Source organism: Cricetulus griseus, chromosome 2 (assembly GCF_003668045.3).
Source record: "Cricetulus griseus strain 17A/GY chromosome 2, alternate assembly CriGri-PICRH-1.0, whole genome shotgun sequence".
In the NCBI taxonomy this organism is placed as follows: Eukaryota; Metazoa; Chordata; class Mammalia; order Rodentia; family Cricetidae; genus Cricetulus; species Cricetulus griseus.
The window spans coordinates 286,351,478-286,374,397 of NC_048595.1; the positions used below are offsets into that span (position 1 = coordinate 286,351,478).

The 22,920-nt window shown below is 41.4% G+C and overlaps 1 protein-coding gene across 1 annotated transcript in view; it reads left to right on the plus strand.

Annotated features, from left to right (window-relative positions):
• The window catches only part of Arid1b (AT-rich interaction domain 1B), a 354,347-nt gene that overhangs the window by 199,953 nt on the left and 131,474 nt on the right, over nucleotides 1-22,920 (plus strand). Inside the window, 1 exon segment of the mRNA XM_027401057.2 lies at nucleotides 12,385-12,426. Within this exon segment, the coding sequence (XP_027256858.1) occupies nucleotides 12,385-12,426 (42 nt within the window).

A 22,920-nucleotide genomic window follows, 5' to 3' on the forward strand; every position in this document is an offset into this window, starting at 1 on the left:
GTCTCTCCTTTGTTATTAAATGCTAAGAGGTTTTGTGGGGGAATGCTTCCCTGGACATGAAAGGCTACTTTGTCGCCAAGGCCTAAGGGTCACTGGCTGCTTTCTCCACTCGTCTTTTAGTGGGGTTTTAAGTAGGATATTGAAGTGTGACCCTTGACTTTTCAAGCAAACTAAACAACACATCTGGTAGATTAGTCAATGTACATACACTGCACCTGGTAAACAGCCATGGCTTCTGGCTTATAAATTATTTTAAAGTCTGCACACTGTTGGTACCATAAGAGTATAATTAGTACTCATTAACACATGAGGTATATTTCCTGTCAGATCAACTAAATTCTGGAAATTTTTTTGAAACTGATAGGGTTGTAAAATTTGTTACAAAAGCTGTTGAAATGGAATCTGAGCAATGAGTGTATTACAAAGTACATAAGAAATCTTCATGAAGACTGATTGTTTATACTTTTCTGTTTGTAATTATGCTTCATTTACTATGCATATATGTAGTATTTGTGCACAACTGTATTTATGGTATGTATACAAGTTATATTCTATTAGAAATAATTATTATAGTATGGACATTGCTAACCTTGGTCATTGCCGCTCACTGCTGACACTTGTCAATTAAAATTTAAGTTAAATCCAAATTACGTGTAAGAAGACATTAATTGCATGCCAGAGTATATTGCTGTACTGTATCTCTCTTTAAAAAAAAACTAAAGGCATTTATTTATTCATTCATTTATTATGTGTGTGTGAATCTGCTTGAGTTTATGAGCACTACATGAAGGCAAGAACCCCCAGAGACTCTGAAGAGGGTGTCATATTTCCTGGAACCACAGTTACTGGGAATTGTGAGCCATTGTGTAGGGAGCTGGGAAACCAGCTGGTGTCTCTGTAAGAGCAGAACAAATTAAGTGCTCTTGACTGCTGAGTCATCTGTCATCTCTGTGTGTGTGCATATGTGTGTGTATAGGGTCGTTTTCATTTCTATTGTGGGAAAACATTTGGCGTCTTCTTCAGTGTCTTTCCACCTTAGCTTTTGAGACTCACTGAATGTGAGCTCTCTGTTTTCTCTGGGGATTTTCCTATCTCTTGGGACCAGGTGCTGGAGTATGAGTCCAGCCACCCACGTGGCTTTTGTGCATGTGTTTCTAACTCAGGGCCTCCTGCTTGTTCAGCCATCACTTTACCAACTGTGCCACGTCTCCAGCCCCCTTTTAGGTTCTGAGTTTGTATAATGGTCCTTAAGCTGATGGGGGTTGACAGGCTTTTAAATTCTTGGCTTTGTGAATATTGAGCTAGTAAAAAAACTTAATTTTCTTTGTATCTCAGGAGGGATATGTGTAATTAGGGAAAAAAGCAGAACAATTTTTTTTAGATAAACTGATGCAATTTGTAACAGTGTAACATGAATTTAATAAAAACAGCTTCTCTTCTCATTCTACCAGTGTTTACTTTTGCATTGACCCCCATTGATGAAACCTGCCCAGAAATTATTGGTGTATCAGATTATTAATGTTATATGGAACATCCTAGACTTCAAATCAATCCTAACTCAAAGTATTATCTGTTTTGGATATTTTAATCACTTTTATCTCCAAGTGCAGTTTCCATGTATATTTGCTTATAGCAAATTCTAAAGATGAATTTTGTCCCTCTAATAACCACAGTGAGTTTGGGATTCTTGTGCTTCCGTGGTTCCTTGAATTAAACCGAAAATCTTAGAAGAGAAATGAAGCAGATGAAAATTTGACCTGCTTTCCATCTAAGGTATAGATAGCTATCTCAGATTATTTACACTTTCAATTTTGATCTCTTTCCCCATTTTTAAATAGTGGCTCTATATTAATACTTGACCCCCCTCCTTAAGTGGGCATTGAGCCTACATTTCATATGCAATTTCTCTACCTGTGCAGGCATGTCACTGAACTTGAGAGTGTCCGTTTGCATGCCACTTGACTTGGGCTCCACTGAAGTGCTCCTCTGTGGTTTGGTTTTTCGTCCTCCCTACCAAGCAATCAATGATGTGTAATTGCACTGTGCCAGGACTTAAGGTAGCTTTCACTAAAAACCCTGATGCTTAGTAAAATGTTTTACAAATGAATGTCACTGCCAAGTGACCAGTTTCTTTTTATGTTTGGTTATATATTGTTTATTTCAGAAATCTCACTTAGCTCAAAGGCCATAAACAATCTGTTTGAAGGAAAGAGAGTCTACTTAGTTTAAAGGTGCTGACAGGGCTCCTGTAAGTGGGTGCTGTGGTATAACTGGTCTCCACATTTTTACTGGAGCAGGTGCAGAAAGCCACTCCTGGTACAAGCTTGGTACTCTTTGAGTTTTTCGCTGCACCTTCCTGCTGTACAACAGGGAACTGCTTGCCAAGCAGATGTAAATAGAGTATTCTTTAGGAGTTTTCTGTTTTCAGATTTGAATTGTGGGACTTGACCTGCAAACTCTGAGAGTGATATGTCAGGGCACTTCCAGGAAGAGTTAGGTTATGTAATGTTGTCATGTCTAAACTTGAGCATGCTGCCTTAACCTCAGTGTTGGCTGTAGGTAGGGGTGTGTGTGTGTGTGTGCGCGCGCGCGCGCGTGCGTTCGTGCGTGCATGCGTTCTCATGGTTGATTTACTGCTTTTCGTGTCCCAATTGAAATTCACAAAGAGGTTTGGGGCATATTGACTTTCTAGTATGCAAGAAGCTCTGAGTTCAATTCTGGACACTAGAAAACAAACACAAACCACTTTGTTAGACAGATGATTCTTATCTAATTTCAGAAAATAACCTATAGGCATTTCTGTCTGAGTAAAAGTAGAGCAGTTTCCAATTCACAGAGAAATTTCTAGAAAATATTAGCTGAATTTTTGTTTGGTTTTTGAAAGAGGGGCCTCTTTCTGTAGCCTCTACTTACCTAGAACTTACTGTGTAGTCCCTAGGCTGGTCTCAGCCTCTGGGTCCCACAGCCCCAGCTTCCTGAGTGTTACAGGTATGTGCTACCACCCATGCTTTAACATTTTAACCCAGTTCTAGAACTCTTTATCAAGACAGTAGAGAAAGTTACCCTATGACCAACAGTAAGGACATTGTGAGGATGTGACTGTACTATGGTTATAATCTTGTACATACGTTTGGAAAAGAGTTACATTTTCTGAGCACTGGATTGCTGTTTTATAAACTGAAAACAGTAGTATAAAGAGTAGTATTCAAGGAGGACATTAGCACAATCATAGTAGCATATTTTGTTGTCTTAGAAAGTTCCCTCCATGTCCCTTATCTTCTGCCCCTTCTCCATGTCCAGCTCCTGACAGCCTCAGCCCCTTCCTTTCCCTGGAGATGTGCTATTTCTACCATATTATAAATGGAATCACATAGTGGTTAGCCCTGTCAGCTAGCCTCCTTAGGATAATGGGTTTGAAATTCATAAATGTTGTTGCTTATCATTGAAGTCAACTCCTTTTTATTGGTGAGTAGTTTCCTATTGTACTGATGAAGCCTGTTGTTTTGTTTTATCTGTTCACCAGGTGAGGGATATTTGGCATCTTTCTAGTTTTTGTCAGTAAGAAATGAGTAACAAATTTCCATTTACAAGTGTTTCATTCCTCTTAGGTAAATACCTAGAAGTGGGGCTACGGGGTCCTATGTAAAGACTGCAGGCTCTTCTGTTGATTTGCTGAAACAGATTATTTCTTCTTTAATTTCTGAACATTCTGGTGGTGGGATTAGGCAAAAGCAAGTTTTCTTTGCTATGCCCAGCCATCTCCACTGATTCCCAGTGGATGCCCAAGGCCATGGGTTCTCCTGGTGACCTAGTGGCTAAGCAGTGTCAGATGGATGGTCAGGCTAGGTGCACGGATGGGTCACAGACTTGAGTGGGACAGGGTAAGATTATGTGTAGTTTAAAACTCAGGAACTGTCTATTTTTGCAATTTCCCGTTTTATGCATTTTGTTTGGATCACTGGTAATCAAGGAACTGTTTCAGGTGGTCTGATCCTCAGTAGAAGACTGTAGTCACAGAATTAGAGGAGTGATCTTATTGTCTACTGTCAGGATGTGTCCCTTGATGGAAAACCATTGTCCTTAAGAGCATAGTTACAGATGAAGGCACGTGCTGTTTCAGTGACTGCTCTAACAGGAGGGCCTGTCTGCCTTCCTCTCTGAGCTGCGCTTGCCCCACAGATGCCGACTTGCTCATTGCTTTCACTGATCTGTGAGCCCCAGGAACCTCCAGACCCTCACTTCTTCAGGAAGCTAATGTATGATTGCAATTCTTTAGAAACAACATGTTTAAGTTCCTTTATTGTAGAATATTAATATTGAACAATTTTTGAAGTCTAAAGAGTATCAAAATAAATAGTCGAGCCTTTTCATGCAGTTGTTACTTAGTTTGTAAGACTCCCTCTTCTTCTCCTGTAATCTTCTTTGTAGACAATGTACTTGTTCCCCAGTGGGGAGCAGAGTAGAATAGTGACATACTCCCTGGGAGATGCCTTGAAAATTTCTCTCTCTAACTTGACCTCTTCTGATGTCCTGCAGTACGCCGAATCTCCTTCACACATACATGCATTTTGGTATTTTGTTTGGGGTGCCCTTAGCAAATAAGACTATATTAAACAATCTATGCAAAGGAAGGAAGTGGATGACACCACTATATGGAACCTGGGGTGGGGCATAGACCTTAAAGAAAAAAAATGAACAACATGTGTTTGTCTCCATCCATCCTTGTCCAGAGAATTCTCTCTTAGCTTTGTAGTTATTGGTTTGCCTGATTAAACATCCTTCAAAGAAACTCCTCTGAAACAAGACTCCTCTGTAGTGCAAAGGGTGAGGCTTACACGTCCAATGCAGGCACACCTAAGCTAAGCTTCTCTCCTCCTGCCTGTCTTCCTGTTCCAGTCCTATAACCAAGACTGTGCTATGCTGTTTAGTTTACACTTCAAAAGGCTAGAAGATGCCCTGTGATCTGTGGTGGTGACCACTCCCCAGTGTGTATAAAACGCACCCATTTTGGTAGAACTATTTTAAGGCAAGAGGTTTTTCTTTGTTGTTCTCTTACATCCATCCAGGTGGCAGGGCCTGGGAGAGGACAGCAGCAGAGAAGTGCCACTCAGTCACAATGCCAGGAAATTCATTTGTTAGTGTAAAAATGTATTCGATTTTAAAACACCTCCAGGTCCTCCTGGGATCAGGCCTTCTGTCTGGCCTTCAAGTTTGACCTTCACATGGTTGTCTGAGGTCAATGTGGCTTGTGCATATACTGTGTCATCCCTTCTGGTATGATTTTATAACAACTTTCAACTTTCATGCTGGTAGGTAGGACTGGAGAAACAAATAAATATATCCACATTTTTATCTTTTAGTAATATATCTATACTATATTTTCATATATAAGATTCATAATACATATTTATATTTTTTCAAAATGTAGCTGGAATTTACTTATTGCCTATGTTTTAAGATCCTGACGCTAACCCTACATACTCAAGGTTGAGTAAAACATCATTGTAATTGAACCCAATTAGAGCACACACAACAAGATGAATATTTAGGAAAAGATCAAGCACCACCCGTTCTGCTTTGGTGGTGTTTATCACTATCATTGGGTGAGCAGTGGTAAGCAGCTTGGTCCAGGGCCTTCCCTGCCCATCACCTGTGGCTTGTTTGGCTCCTTCAGAACAGGACTTGTAAATAAGTATAAAAAGGTTCAGAATGAAGTGGACATTAACCTGAAGGACTGGAGAAGGGCAGCTAAGCAGCTGTGACAGCGCATAAATGCTGGTGTCTTCCGCATGTGCCATCTTCCCCTGCCGCGCGTCTTACAGCCATCTGCATGTTTCTTCTTTAAAAGCGTTTCTAAATTTTTATTTGAAAAATCTAGATTATTTATATTCACATGTGCTGAAAAAAAAAACAAAACAGAAAAAAAAAACAAATGAAGCTTGAATACATGCATCTGTTTTGGCCTATGTTTTCCATGATGCCACAGCTTTTTTCTTGGTAAATACCAGCGGTATGGAAATGACTTATAAATGTGTGGTTTTTCTTTAAGGTGTGGAATTATTCATGTATCTGGGTCTACAGACATACTGTTTACATAACTAGGAAGGTTGCTTGGGGTCAGAGCAAGCATTTATGGAGGAGGTATGTTGCACCACTGGTCAGCCGTGGCAACCAGACAAACTGCAAAGCCCAGGTTCCCTTTTTTCATTAAGTATGGAAAGTCTGTGGTCTCCATGCAGCTTTGGTCAAATACCAATCCTAATCTGACTTTACTCATGTCATCTGCATTGGGGAAAATAGAAAATATCTGTCTTTGAGCATCGTACTTTCTTCATTGCCATCTATTTTCAAGTCTCAACTCTCAAGAGAATTGAAAATCTACTCTAGAGAGACAAATGCATTAGATGTGCACATGCCATCCATAAATGTAGCCAGACTGAGGATTGCCTTAGTTTGCACTGGTGTGTAACTCAGGAGTGTATCACCAGCCAAAAGCTGCCTGTGACTTTAACCTATATGTGCCTGCATTATCAGGAGCACACACACACACACACACACACACACACACACACACACACACACACACACACACGTTTGTACCGCATCGTTTGTAATGTAGTTACCACATTCATTCACCCACATGTACTTGCTCAGTAGTTGATGTCTTGAGTTCTTGCTGACTTTGACACTCTTTCCAGGTTAACAACAGTGAACAAGATAGGCAAGGCCCTGGTTCTTGTGGAAAGAGACAGTGTAGGAATAGATGGAAACCCCTCAAGCAGAGAGAGAGAGAGAGAGAGAGAGAGAGAGAGAGAGAGAGAGAGAGAGAGAGACCTTGGTGAGAAGTGAGTGAAACACGAGGAGCATAATGTCTGTCAGCCATGCTTGAGGCAGAGCGCCAGGTGAGAGGTACAGTCTGGGGGAACCAGAAGTAAGCATGGTAACTAAGTACTTCAGTGAAGTTCTACACTCTGACCATTTATTGGGGTACAAGTAGGCCGATCGGGGCCCTGCTGGGGTTTGTCTCCCTTCTTCAGCTAGCTACCAATGAGCAAGACAGTGACCTTGCTCTTCAGGGTTGACAAGCTCTTAGCTAAGGTCCAGAGTGGCATTAGTCTCACCCTCTGCCATAGACCATCTAGACTCACCCAAGAAAATGATGTAGGTGCTGCTTGGTTCCTAGACTTACATGGGCAGTGTTGCTGCTGCTGCTATGTTCTGTTAATCCAGAAACATCATAAGCCTGGGTCAGATTGAATGGTGACCCTGTGCACTGATGGCATTTTCTGCAGTCAGCATACAGAGTGGTTTCTGGTCTGGGACCCATTTCCTCTTCCTGCTTCAGAAATCAAAATAAAAGTTTCCTTACGCATTTAGAGAAGTAATTGTATAGGAGCATGACTGCATTGTTGACAGCCTTCAATTCAACAGCCAGTTACATAAGGGCTCACAGGCACAAGCACGCCACTTATAAATAAGGAAATTCACATATTGCCTGTTTGTAAAAACACGTTGCTCAGTGTCACATATAACCAACGGTTTTGGCAGTATACATGTATTAATTGTTATCACTACTTGTTTTCTGCTGATTTAAAATATATTCGGTTAGTAGTCTTTCTCTGTTATAGCACACACTGGGTGGGCAATTGTGTTTTTCTGTTGCCAGCTAACCAAGCAACTGAGCAGTTGTGACAGGCACATCCTTGAATTGTATATGAGCTGTATATGTTACAAGGAGAAAAAAGAGAATTGATAAATCAAAGAGGAACTCTAGCAAAGGTTTCTGTTTTTTTGTGCTCACTTTTTTAGTGGTTTATAAAATTTAAAACGGCTACTATAATAATAATAATAATAATAATAATTAATAACAACAATGAGCTGATAAATACAACTTGCTAAGAGTAAAATTGCAACCCAATGTGAGCTGTTGCTGTCTGTATCTGTTGGGGGTGGTGTTTCGAGGGGTGGGAGAGAGAATAAATTAGCCTGCACTTTGAATTGTCTAAAATCCTGAGACATAGTTGAGAGAGCAGGTCACTTACTGGCATTTGCTTTTCTTTAATGGAGATAAAAAGTACAATCAATGTAGATTTCACTTGGTGTATTGCTCCTTTGGGCTCAGCCAAGTAACAGATAGCAAATACTATAAGTAGAAGTATATTTTTGTTCTTTGATGCAAGAACAGGTCAAGTTTGTCTTTTTTAAGAGCATCAAAATTCCTTGCTAAGAATTTGCTATTCTTTTTGAGAAGTACTTTGTGTCTAAGAATTCCCCCATACCCATTTTCCCGTTGGGTTCAATAGCAGTTCACTTGGGTAATTTTGCCTTTCCTATCGCAGCCTAGAATTGGAGACAAAAATTACATCATTTTAATATTTAATTATGCTAAAGATATAGTATCTCTAACCCTTGGAGAAAATAATGGATTATTCTTCATCATGGTTATTCATATGGAAAATTAGGCCTGGCTCACTCCTTCCCCTTGTTATTTTGAAATAAATGCAGATGGATCAAATAAAATTAAAATATAAAAAAGTAAAAGTCAAGCATATTAAGGGAAAACATGAGTGAAACAATTTTAAACTTGAAGGAAGAGAGATTTTCTGGTATGGCACAGGTCCTAGAAGATGTGGAGGAAACTTACACTGTCTGGTTTCTGATTTTAACTCTGCTTTTGAAATTTACTGCAGTGTACGAATTTCTCCATGTTAGATTTCTTTAAAATGGGGTTTTTCCGTTGTGTAGTACTGTCTAGTGTAAACATACAATACTTTATATACTCCTAATTTTGTATGCTGTCTCCTTCCAATGGCGACAGACCAGCATGAAATCCTTCCTCTGACATTGCTGTTTCCTTGATATTAAACTGAATTTATCTCATGGTTTTTCAATAGGCGTTTCCTTCTGCAGGTGATAACCTAGAACTTTATAGAACTGAGAATTTTAGGACAGTAAGCCAGGGGTGCAGATTTTAAAATCATACTATTTGAAGAAGACAGCTTTGTGAATTACATTAATTCGAGATGCAGTGTGCATGCTCCATATACAAGCAGTGAAGGGATTTCTCTTACAGAGGGCACTACACTGTACGGTGATAGGTTTCTGAGTTTTATTTTTGTCGTTGCTGTGGGGGATTGTTTGTTTTTTACTTACCTTTGAGTGTTCAGGAATCTACTCTGCCACATACAAGTGCTGGTTGCTGTACTATCCATTTTTTCCAACATCAAAGATACTTGTATACAGTCATTGAATTATTAATGATATCCAATGGCTGTTAATGTCATTGTCTTATTTCAACCAATTACTTTTAATTAAACGAGATCTCCTGTAGTAAGTAAATAACCCTACATTATAAGACAATCTACAATGAAGAATAAGTTACTCTGCATGAAGGCAATTATTGATGCCTTTCCCTAAGCCACCCCATTCCTGGGGCATGTTCTAAGTGCATCACACAGATGACCCAGTCATTATTCATATGCCACTTACGTTCTTGGGGATTTTTTTGAGGGGGGTGAATAGAATATTATAGAACAATGTCCTTATTGGTACCACTAGAATTTCTTGATCTGTTTTTTAATATTGGCATATTTTTATTTTTTACAATCCATATATTTATTAGTGTGTGAATGGGGAGAACACCCATTCCATGGCTTATGTTTCGGGGTCAGAGGACACCCCACAGGAATCAGTTCTCTCCTTCATCATGTGGGTTCTGGGGATCAAACTCTGGTCCTTAAGCTTGGCTACAAGTGTTTTTAACCTGCTGAGTCATCTCTGGTCTATATTAGTATTTTTGTCCTTTCCCTGGGAGCCTAACCTGGGAAAGTGGGAAGGACTTTGGAAGTGAGAAAAGAAACTTCAGATCAGTTCTACTTTTTAATTGACATGTTAATGTTCTTAAGTACTGGGCAGATAGCCACCTTGAGTTGTGTGGTTTGGGTTGAGATGGCTAGCAGGGCAGCAAGAGGGTCAGGGTCAAGTGCTTGGCTACTGTTACTGCTGACCTTTGTGCTATGCTTTGAAGTTCTCTGCAGATGGAATCTTTGTGGGCACACGTGTTAGCCAGTGTTGACTGCTCATTTGAATCCCTTAAATATATTTCACTCGGGTGTTTACATGAAACACTTTACTTTGATTGTCTTGAGATACCAAGTGCAAGCCTTGCATGTATTAAATATCAGGAAGTCTTTATTGATGGATGTGGGCAGGTGTTTCTTTTGAGAAATTGTAATGCAGATGACAGCCGATAAGAAAAATCGAGGTTTAGATATCAGTGTACACCTTTCCAGTTTGGTCAAGTCTTTATACTTGAAAACATACTGTATTTCCCAGCTACACATTTTTGCTTTAACTTAAAGTTAGGACTGGTTCATAGCCAAATTAAAAATGATGTCAGATGACTAATAACTAAAGATTAACACCATCTATCAAATCAATACAAATGTACTTCACTTTGTATGTAGATAGTTTCTGGCTAATGAGAGACAAAATGGTTATCAGCTTTTTTCTTAAACTTTATTTTCAAGTTTATGACAGAAGTAACACACGGCATTGCTGGTTCCTGGTAACTTTACTAGCCTGAAATGATACAAAGCTTGAAATACTCTGTTGCTCCCACTAGAGGGGCTCCTTCCAATGGCGACAGACCAGCATGAAATCCTTCCTCTGACATTGCTGTTTCCTTGATATTAAACTGAATTTATCTCATGGTTTTTCAATAGGCGTTTCCTTCTGCAGGTGATAACCTAGAACTTTATAGAACCGAGAATTTTAGGACAGTAAGCCAGGGGTGCAGATTTTAAAATCATACTATTTGAAGAAGACAGCTTTGTGAAGTTACCTAAGTGATGAGTTAAAAGGCTAAAATACCCTTCAGCTGGCTAGAGAGAGAAGCAGGCTGAAGGCTGAAGCCCGCCTGTGCTCACACTCGCACTTGGAGCCCTAAATTCCACAGAAAGCGCTGTTCTCACCTCTGTTGTCATATAGTAAAGCTTTATCTCTAAATAGATTTCTATTTGCTACTGATTTTTTTTCTTTTCTTTTTGCTACTTGACTTTTAAAATCTGTTAAAATATGGAGAACTCACTCTGGATACCAACCTCGACTTTAATATGTTCAGCAATAATTGTATGTATGTGAAAATACCCGCATCAAGGTCGTGTGTCCTAACTGAGTGATGAAGACAGCAGATAGGGTCTGTGCATACAGCTCACAAGCAGTCATCACAGAATGCCCACAGTCGTTGAGTTTGGCCGTGTTTCCCCCCAAAGCAGGACTCAGGAAATTGGAAGACATGAGCTTTTGTGTGGGGGGAGGGGGTCCTAAGCCAGAGTCTATAATAAGGCTTCTTTCTAAATCTGCAGTTAGCTTTGGAGTGTAAACAGAAATGGTGTAAGTGTATCTTACCATGATTTTTCTACTCCAGTTAATCCAACATCTCAGTCTTTAGCCTAAAATCATATTTGATATCAGCAACATATGGTTCTCATCTCAGCGTTGCTGCTCATCTTCTCAGCACTGCACCCAGTCTGCCATCTCTCCGGGGAGGGGGGCGGGGCTTTGGTCTTCATCAGTCCTTCCTCTTTAACCCCTTTAGTTTTATGCTGGATGTGCTTCTCCCGGGATAGTCTTCCTTGGTGTCATTTACAGCAGCACACGTTGGTGAGGCGTCTGTACACCTGCTTCAGGCCGGTGACAGGTCCACCCCAGCCCCTACCCCCATAGCCTTCATCAGGTGACCAACACTCAGACTGCCTATCTCCTTCTTTCCTTGTTCACTCCCTTCACATTGGCTCTTTGTAGTAGCCAAACTTAAGAGCTTAATACACCAGACTGAATAATTATGTTTAAAAAACAGTAATTATCAATACATGTCTCGTTCCACGCAGCTTTTAAATTCATGTTAATGAGCTCTGTCGTCTACTGCACAAGACTGACAGCCAGGTTTGAAGTTTTGCCATCATTTTATAACTTGCTGCCTAGACTCTGCCTGCCTTTGCCAGAGCACTGCTCTCAAGATCTGCTCTGCAGCATTCCAGAGCTTTGCTCTGTCCATTTTGATATGAGCAAGGCAAGAGGCTACTAGCAACCAGCATAGTGGCTGCTTATCTGAGAGTGACTTCCCCTCACTGCCCTGGTCATCAGTGACTAGCTAAAAACGATGCCCACCCGGTGCAGCATCCTGAGGTGTGAGCACTGGCACACACATTAGGGCAGGTAGGCCCTCTCGTTGAGGCCCACCTGAGAGTCTCTCCTGACCTTCTCCCTGAGAGCCGGCTTCAACAAGCAGCTTCTTCTCCGTCTCACCTGGCTCGGGCTTCTAGGGCTGCACTTGAGGGGTTCTTGATAATGCCTAAATTATTTCTCTCCTTATGATTGCAGGTCGAAGTCTTGGCCTCGGAGGATGCAGCCTTTGGACTCAAGGTGTGTGGCCTGGTGTGGTTTATCATGCAGGTCCCCCCTCCCCTATTCCCTAGGCTTCACAGTAAGGCTTTGCTGTTCTAATCAAACACCAATGGGCTAACATAAGCACGTTTGTATCACTTAGGCTGTGGTTAAGATTACACTAGTAGTGTAAGGAACTACAGAGAGCCTAGAGTTTTGTGTAGTAGTGATCGGGTGCTGCATTGAGCTGGTAGCTCTTACTTTGCTACCTGATTGATTTCTAATCCTTACTTCATGCTCATCTCCACACATCTTGTCACTACTGAGTTAAAATCCAGCCTCTTCCAGAATGAGCCCACGGTTGGCAAATGCCTGTAAACAGATGAGCCGTCATGGAGTGGGTTTCAGTCCACGCTAGATACCAGCTGCACCCATGCTTGAGGAGGAGAGAGAATGCAGGAGCAAAGCAGCCCAGAGTCATTCCTGGGCTGAGCTCTGAAGCCTGGATTATATGGAGTCTAGCAGGAGCAAGGAGGAGGGAGAGCTGCTTTGGCTTAGGACAGTCCTGGACAGTTGTTTTTAGTGAATGAGGAACCACATTCTGGAGTGGCCAGAGCTCATTTCTGCTGGAGTACTCTGGGGTGCAGAGCAGGTGCCATCGAAAATCGAGGTTGGTGAGAGCCTGAGAGCAGAGGGTGGCTACTCTCACCTGACTCCTCTCGGCATTGTATCCTCACAATCAACTTACATGTTGGTGCTTTTGTTTCCCAGCTTTTCCTACTTGGCATTCAATGAACTCCCAGGCTCTTAGTTATCCTAATAAGGTGAGGTGACCACCCCATCAGAGCTACTCTGAGGCTATACACATACCAAGATTATACATCACAACTAAAAAGAAATTATAAATGAGTACATAAATGCTGTAAGTTTATGTGTTAAAAGTGTTTTTATGTTTCATGTCAGAAGTTACTAAATATCATAATTCTGAATAGAGTTAATTCAGTATTTACAGGGTCTTTGGTTTTGTATTTCTTGCCCAGCACGCATGCAGAATACTCACTGCATACTTAATAAACCTGTGAACTTATCTCCTGAATCCACTGTATTTATTTATTCAGGAAAAAGATGGGAGATTAGTGGAGCTGACATCTCTGGTACACCACCCGCTGGGGCGTGGCTCGGTTTCCAGAGTGTATAAATCTAACTACATGGCCCTAAATTCCTTTTATAGGAACTTTTCCCCAGTAAACTGGTCCAGGTCTTCAAAGCATTTTAGCTACCTTTTTTTTTTTTTTTTAACTTTTGCAGAGCTATAGGAATTTTAAAAATGAAACTTTTGAAGGATTATTTTGTTTTACAGATTTTATTTTCTGGAGCTTAGCAAATGTACTTCAGCGTGAAAATTTATCTTATTTCTTATACAGTTTAGATAGTCAGCATTAGTCACAACAGACATGCCTGCCTGTTAAAATATCTGCCTCAAGTGTAGGTAACTCACTAGCAATGTTTGCCCCGCATATGTCTTGTCTTTCTTTTCCTTTTTATTTTATTTCATTTTTTTCTGTTTCTAATTACTTACCACTTGTATGTTTTCCCTCATATTATGGCTATAAGCTTCTTATTAGTTCAGATGGCTTAACTACTGTCACTGGACAAGGACTCAACTGCATTGAGATCCAGAGATACAAAGAACTTTTTGTGTCTGAATGTGTTGAATAATACCCAGGAAAACCATTTTAGTCTTGCTTATAAAACTAACCTGATGATAAGGCTGACTGGAAATGAATATTTTTCAGCTAATCTAATGGGACACAGCTATACTTGTGCTTATTAGGTGTCATTTTCACACAGGTCCTGGCGTATTGTTTACCAAGGCTTGTCTCCCAAAGGACTCAAATGCTCTAACTAGATCATGTGTTAGACACTCTGGATGTTTTTGTTGAGTTGTAAACTTTTTTTGTTGTTTTTGTTTGTTTGTTTTGTTTTTCAAGACAAGTTTGCTCTGTGTAACACCCCTGACTGTCCTAAAACTAGCTCTATAGACCAGGCTAGCCTAGAACTCACAGAGATCCGCCTGTCTCTGCCTCTCGAGTGCTGGGATCAAAGGCATGCTCCACCAACACCTGGCTTAAGTTCTAAACTTTTAAGTATTATTTGCTGCAGCTGCAGGTGATGAAACATGAACCACAAAACTCAACAAAACCCACTGGAGTTTATTAGGGAAAGGGAGCAAAGGGAGGGGTAGGTGTTGGCCAACCGGGAACAGGAAGAGAAGGGAAAGGGAAGGGAAAAGGAGAACAGGTAGGAGGCGCTCAATTAAATGGGAAAGCTTGCATATGTGTACAGAGTCCTTACACAGCATGTAACATGTGACATAGCCATGCAACACAGGGCCCTTTGAGCTGTCTTAAGTATCTGCATGAATGCAAGTATAAGTACCCTGCCAGTTGTCAGGGCAAGGTCAGCATAATGTCAGGATATCAACATTAAGTAATTTCAGGTTTCTTGAAGTTATTTTGCTTGTACAATCAAGATGCATATTAATTTTAAGTTACGGGTAGTTGTGCAAACAAGAATCACAGTGAGTAGGAGTGCCTAGTAATGAAAAGGATGCCAGCCAGCATGTCTTCATTAGGAGAGGGAAACTATAACCTAGAGACCATTGTAACTTTGGTTTTGGTCAAAACTTGAATGTAGTAATAACCGTTGTCTAATTCTCCAGAATGTCAGTTTCAGAGACAGTCAACTTGGTTGGTTACTGTTTTATATGATTATTGTGTCTTCAGTGTCATAAGTGAACAGCGTAAAGTTGCCAATAATACTGAATCAATGGGTCAGCCAAGCGCGCTTGTTCGTACACGTGCACACACATACACAGAGTAGGAGTATGATTATGTTGTTAGGCATAGAGAAAAAGCTTTAAAATTGACCCGTTGCTCATGAGGAGAAATTAATAGTGAGCATGTATCAAAGAAGGAGCAGCTAAGATGGTTCAGATCATTGTATTCCCATTTTCAGAAATGGGCCCAGCATTGTTGCTCATTGATTTCCCTGCCTCAGTCTGACTTGTGGTGGGAACAGCAAACACCAGACTATGCTCTGCTTTGTAACAACTTTAAAACTCTCATCAGCCGGGCAGTGGTGGCTCACGCCTTTAAACTCAGCACTTGGGAGGCAGAGGCAGGTGGATCTCTGTGAGTTCAAGACCAGCCTGGTCTACAAGAGCTAGTTCCAGGACAGCCTCCAAAGCCACAGAGAAACCCTGTCTCAGAAAAAACAACAACAACAACAACAAACTCTCACCGATCTCTATCTAGCTCTTCCAAGTCCCAAGACTATGCATGGCCTTTGCCTTCTAATATTTTGTGGGTGGCTAAGTTAAGGACTATAAAGTATCGAGTTTTTGTTTCATTCATTCTGTACAGACACCTCTTTTACACACACACACACATACACGCACACCTACCTTCAGGTGAATAACTAGGCACTTGAAGAGTTTAATCGCTTGCTCAAGTTCCAAAGCCTTTTCATGTTTTTTCCTCTATTTTGTAAGAACCACTGTGGTGTGTACTCTGTTATCTACCCCACTCTTCAGTTCCGTCTCCTTCTCATCACCTCTGTTCCCACCCCTGCCCTCTTGCTAAGCTGCCTAATGACTTCTTTAAATTCATCAGAATGATTCAGTCCTGTGTGAGCCATGGCATCCTTGTCCTGCTTCACTGCTTCCTCTGGCTCCTGAAGTAATTGGCTGGTTATCTTCTAGTCCATCTTGCTTTGTTTTGCCCAGATGTTTCTTGCTCTTCACTTGCCAGGGCTCCAACCTAGGTTCTGCTGTGTTTCCCCTGCCAGTAATATGCCTCCTTCCCACTCCAGGCATTGTTATATAAGGCAGGGACTCACTATGCAGCCCATCCAGGCTGGTCTGGAACTTGTGATTCTCCTACCTTAGGCTCCCAAGTGTTGGTGCTGTAGTCTTGAGTCATTGAATCTCACTTACTCCAGGGCATATCCTTAAATGCCTCTCCAAATGAACTAGCTTGCATAATGGTAAAGGAGGATATGGAATCTCTCTCTTGTCCCACACAGGCAGTTCCTAGAGTAAACTCCTGGAGCTACTTGACAATAATATAATTTCACTAGCAAAATAGTTTTAGGAAGCCTGATGTGTTGTTTGGCTATTAGGTTATTTTGAAGAAGAAACCCTTGGTTTTTATAGTCCTTTTGCATAATTTTTGAAATGGACAATTATAAAAATGATATTTGTTATGAACAGTTAGTAATCTATCACGGGGTCAGCAAGATGGCTCAGTAGGTAAAGACACTTGCCACCAAGCCTGAAGACCTGAGTTCCCTCCCTGAAAACCATATGGTGGAAGGAGAGAACCAGTTTTTTCACATTGTCTACTGACCTCCACATGTGAGCACACATGCACCCCCAAAAAAAATAAATAAGCAAATAAATAAATGTACATCCTGGCAGTGAGAATAGGTACATTGTGCGGATGGTGAAAAGAACAGGAAGCAGAACAGTGTGATTGAGGACATCATGCTGCCCCAGGAGGCCTCAGGGGCACTTCACCCCGGCCCTTCTGGCGGGGGCTCTCCCTCTGCCTGCCTCTCTGAGAGACTGGCTCACACAGTCATCTCTGAAGTCCAGACTGGGCTTCAGGGTGCACTCTGCATGATGTATTCCTGCCTTTGCTCTCTGCGGTCCCTGCACCCAGCCCTCCCTGGCCCGACCTTCTGCAGTCTTCAGGCTTAATCCTGCTGTTGATCCCAGGATCCCATCTTCTGATCTTGCTGAGGTCACATAAGCCATTCATAGAAAGTGGACACCAGTAGAGGACTTTGCTGGTGCCATTGCTTTCCTCGTGGCTCCCTAGAGTTCCTAGCACTTGTGTGGCGCTCACGCACACACATGTGCTTCCTTTGTACCACTTTGCTTTCTATATTATTTTGGCAATAACTTATTGTACTTGTTTGGGACACATAAGATTGATTACTATGAAATAGGAAAGGCCACATAAGCCAGAGTAACCAAGAGTAGGGTTTTCAGGTAAATCCTGGATGTGATTACACCCATGTGTCACTTTTTAGGCACATCTTGGTTGAATAGGTGTTGGGAAGAAAGACAACCTCTAAGTTCAGCGAGGCCATCTTATTATCTCCATCTAACAGACCCCGAGCACGCCACCCCCTCTGTCTTGCTCTGAGCCCATCACTCTCTACCTTTCTTTAGAATGCTTCCCTTCCCCTCTCTGTATCTTGGTCAGCTTCCCCTCCTGACAGAGGCCTGCCCCGCTCCTCCTCTAGCTCCTCTGCTCTACTGCTTCCGTGTTGTGTGCCGCCTCTGGGCCTGCAGCCCGCACTGCCTCCACAACTCATTTGGAATTTCTCCTGAGCCACTTTCTTTTCATCCTCTTTTGTATAGGAGAGATGGCATGATGTGGCCTGGCCCAGTTCTATTATGTGGCCTTTTGTTCCCAGCAAGATTGTTCACTTAGAGACTTTACTTTGTTCCTTTCTTTCTATTCATATTGGCTCGCATGGTTAACAGTAAATGCATGTTAATAATTACTCAAGAGTTCTGATTGTGTAATGGTTGTGATTGCTGAGAGTGAATGCCTTGTTGGTATTAGTGCAGCACTGCTACATTCCTGTCTTCCCCTTATTTGGGTCCATACAGAGTGTGGCAATTGTCACTTGCACCTGAGAGCCCACTTGGAGGAAGACTATCTACCCTCTGGGTGTTCGCTGAGGCTGTTGGTTGTGGAGAGTTGACATGGAAAGCTAGCAGGTTGTGGTTGATCTTGCTTAATTTAAATAGACTTGTTAGTCATGTTTTACAATAGAACGTGTTCTTCCAATCATAGAACTACCTGTACTGTGTGCGTTTAGTGTTTGCTACAGACCAGAGGGGATTCTGGTTTCCCTTAAAAGTTACAAATGACAAAGGGAATAATCTGTAAAACAGTAGAAGTAAACTTCAGTTTGTTTTTCAAAATTTTAGATCTCTGTGAGTTCGAGGCTAGCCTGGTCTGCAAAGCAATTTCCCACAATCCCCAAAGCAATATAGAGAAATCCTGTCTTGAAAAATCAAAAAAAAAAATACTTTTAATTGTGCAAAACTGCATAGGCTAGAGATAGTATTTGTCCACAATTTAAGTTGCCTTTGAATTTATTTCAGCCTGGACATAATCTATATTTGGAAAATAATCTATATCTCACCTCCCTCATATTTAAGAAATTTTCATAACGTGATGTACAACTGTCACAGGTGAGGAGAAAGCAGCAATGACAACTTCCCTCTGCTGACCCTAGTAAGGACAGGGTAAAATTTGTGTGCTTGCTCTCTGCCCAGTCCACATTAAAGGAGAAGTCCATTTCTTCTCAGTCCTTCTGGATAGTACGCATCTTGGAACAACCTCTCTGCTGTCAGTGTTCATTTGGACTTTGGATCTATGAATTATCACTCATGTAGCTGTGCAAATTCAAAATAATGCAAGATAACACAAGTTAAAGATCATCTCTTGAGTTTGGCCAGCAACACTTCAGTAGCTAGCCTGCTAGTGGTGGCCACACTGGCCCAGGGCACAGAGAGCATGTCCATGATCAGTGAACTCTGTCACCCAACTTACTCCCAAAGTAAAGGTCCCAGACCATTGTTGTGTACTTCACAGAAGAGCGGGCGACTAACAGCTGGGCATGAAAGAAGATAGAGGACTAAAGGACTCCGTGATCTGAGCAGCATGCTGGCAAGCAGAGTGTCATAAGGATGGTGCTTACATTAGATACTCACTGGACAAACTGTGTGTATCTTGGGCTACCAGTGCAGTGTTTCTGGTTTAGAATAGTTGAGAGTCGTAGGATTCTGGGTATTGTCGAATCCACCTACAAAGCACACTGGTGTTAGAAACAGATGCCCGTTCACTTTCCTTTGAAGTTACATTATCATTGATCCTTCCACACTCTTGCTGTCTTCCCGAGATGTGCTCTCCAGTGTATTTCCTGGGCAGCACTGTGGATGTGACTTTAGCTCAGACTGAGGAGTGTCTGGGTAGTAATGCTGTTAAAATCAAGCCGCAAGCACTTTCTTTTGAAGTTCTTACAAGTTCATGGGACTCAATATGAAGGCTTTGCTTTGGTGTTTTTAATTCAAGTGAAATGCTGACATCTGTTAGAAATCGTAGTGAGACAGAGAACCACGTTCAGCCCTTGTTGTTTTGGTCGTCCAGCCCAATTTAAAATGATAAAATGTAGGGGTAAAACCTCAGGTGGGAGCCAGCAGCCTCAGCAGGTCTGGGAATCCCTGTTCTTTGCTTCCTGACTTCTGCTTCTGCCATCTGCTGGTAGCTCAGCTTGATTTTAAGCCATATTTGTCTTACTGTTACTGTTATGTAGGGGAGGTTGGGGGATGTGTATTGTTTATATTCACCTACAGTGTTGTGATGCAGTGTTGCTTATTATGTTAATCTCTTATTAGGAGCTATTTTAACTTATTTTTCAATTCTGGCTTCACAGGAAGACATCAATATAAAACAAAAAATAAATAAATAAAAATTCTGAGGACCAGATTATTTGAAATTCATAGGGTAAGAGAACACTTGTTAAAAGGAGTTTTTTGGTTTGGTTTGGTTTGATTTTTATTTTGAGGCAAGATCTCATAATGTATCCTTGCTGTATAAACCAAGCTGACCATATAGACTAAGCTAGCCTTAGGGACCAGACTGGTCATCTTTCTGAATCTGCCTCCCAAGTGTTGGGCTGACACCTGGCTGTGAGATTTTAGTGACATGATGAGGAGGTATCTGAGAGCTGTTAAGGTTTTACCTAATTTCGAGCTTTGTGTTAAATATGGTGTAGATTTTGTCTGCTAACTGAATAAAGACTCCTTGTCTAGGAGTTGAGCTCAGTCTGTCTCTTTGTTTTTTTCTCTGTCTGTCTCTCCCTCCTTCCCTATTTGTCCCTCCCTCCCCAGCATAAGGTAGGCAAATTGATTTCTAGCTATCACTAACTTTATTGTCAGCCCTAGGACTCTGTGGGCCTTTAGTTCTTTAGCACACGCAAGCGCGCAGACACACACGCACGCACGAATGCACGCACACACACACACACACACACACACACACACACACACACACACACACACACACACACACACACACACACTGGCCAGAGATCAGCATGAGGTGTCTTCTTCTGCCATAAGTCTCTCCTTCTTTCTTGAGGTGGCATCTGTCACTGAACCTGGAGCTTACTGAATCTGCTGCACTAGCTGACTAATAAGCTGCAGAATCTCCCTGTCTCGGCCTTCCCATGCTGGGACTGTAGACATACCGTGAGCTGGAGATGGGAGCTCATGTTCTCATACTTGCAGAACAGGTACTTTACCGACAGCCATCTTCCCCAGCGCCTTTATAACACACTTCCTGTGTTCATTAAGCCAAACCTCCCTGTCCACACTACTCTGTCTGCCAGTTTTTGCCAGTCTAAGATAGTCTCCATGTCTTAGGGGGAAATAGAAATGTGTTTCATCTACACATATCTTCTTATTCAATAAAGTCAGGCAAAAGCCTTTAAAAGAGGCCAAGGGCAGGAATTCTGTTTCATGCCAGCTTTGTCTCCTTTCAAATTTCTTAAAAGATGGCTTGACTGATTCTAGGATCTTGGTCAGTTATTTTTCATTTTCTCAAAGAGGAAGAGTAACAAAAAATATTAATCTCAATTTTTTCCACAGTAAGGAAGGCTAAGAGGTAAAACCACTTATTTGAGGCCCTCTCTAGTAACAAAATAGTACAAAAATCTGAGTCCCTGCTCCCAGGCGGGTGCTTTTTACACAAAACTAGAACAGCATTTGCTCTTAGTCTTCCAAGCCCAGAGCTGCATATTAGACCAAGTCTTAAAGAACTGTCAAGTTTTATGGTGTTAAAACAGTCCACAGTTGGCAATGCTTCATCCAGTGTGTTAGCCTCCTATGAATGATTTATACCTAGAAAACAGTGGAATCATTTTTTAATTGCTCATCCCAGATATGTTGCTTTAAAAAAAAAAAATACTGGATGTCACAAGTTGTGTATAGTGTTGCCATGGCAGGAAACTACCCAGTAGATGACTTGGCCTTGTCGAAGATATACACCACTTCTAGAATATCTGTTCACAATATAAGAGAAGCCAGAACTAGTGTGAGCAGGTGGATTTAAGTGTGGAGGGCACTCCATTTCTGGGAGGATTTCCTTTCCCAGTCTGGGAGGTGGCAGACACTGGATAGATGGGCTGATTGCTCGGTACCTGTCCTGAGTGTGGTAAATACCACAGTGGCTAAGTGTGTCTTTTACCAATGATGCTGAGGCACAATATAAGCAGAGGAGGCCATGGCACAGAACAGTTCATGCCTACTTGGTCAGATTCTATTCAATTTTGCAAATAGATGGTTGGAGTTCAGCATGTTTTCAGGCGCCGTGGTTCTCAAAGAAGGTCTTTTTAACGGAGAAGCAGCATCAGTGGGAGCAAGCTTATTTTTTCCTGTAGTTTGGAGTCTGACTGACTCCATCTTTCTCTGGAGACATGAACTTGGCAGTATTTTTGAGGGCTTAATTTTCTAGCAATAATAAAAACGTGTATCTTCTATTATCTCCTTCAAACATTCATTACAATTGGAAGCAGATTTTGGGTGCCCCTAATAGTGTTGCTATAACCCTGTCAATAATCGGTAGACTGCTTACAGTGTTGCTAGGCAGAAGAAAGGAAAGAGCCTGGGGAAGACGGGTGCCAGTTTTGATTGTGCATCTTTTAGCTTCTCTCCAGTGCCAAACTGAGTCCAGCTCTGCTTCTTTAGATGGTATGGCCCTTCCCCTCCCTTTGCCATGACTTAAAGTTGGCTTCTTCCCAAGCTGTGTCAGTTTTTTCAAGTCAGTTGAGAATGTCAAAGTAGCTGGTGTTGAAAGAGCCAATATGTTAGGAGATGCTTGAAGCCAAGCAGAACGTTTCCATGAATTAAAGACTATATTAGTGGATGGTTTTGAAAAGTCAGATTAGAGCGGGGTTAAGAATGACTTGTTGAATTAATGCTTATACCAGACATGTCTTTGATAAATCATCATGAAAGTTATTCCCAAATAAGAAATAATCATTTTATAACTGAAGCATTGTCTCCTATGGGGTACACTTCAAAGATAGGCCAGGGAAGTTCTTGAAGCAGTAATAAAGAGAAAACATTTCCTAATGAACTAAAAAATACAAGTAGAAGTGAGAAAGGATCTGTGGGACTGTTTGTTCTTCTGATTCTGTTTTCTAGCCGTTGGCTTTTCCGTCTTGTGTGGTTGCTTTAGTTCATATGTATTAAGGGGCTGGAGTGTCACAGAATTCTATTTCAAAACTCTCACAACTCTAAAACAGAAGTAATAAATATGCTTGTCCGCCTTGCTGTCACAATAGTGTATGCATTACTGAGACCTGGTGCACCTTCACTACATTGATTGAAAAGTTAGACTAAAGGTTTACCATGGCTAACTCAACGATTCACCCATAACGAAA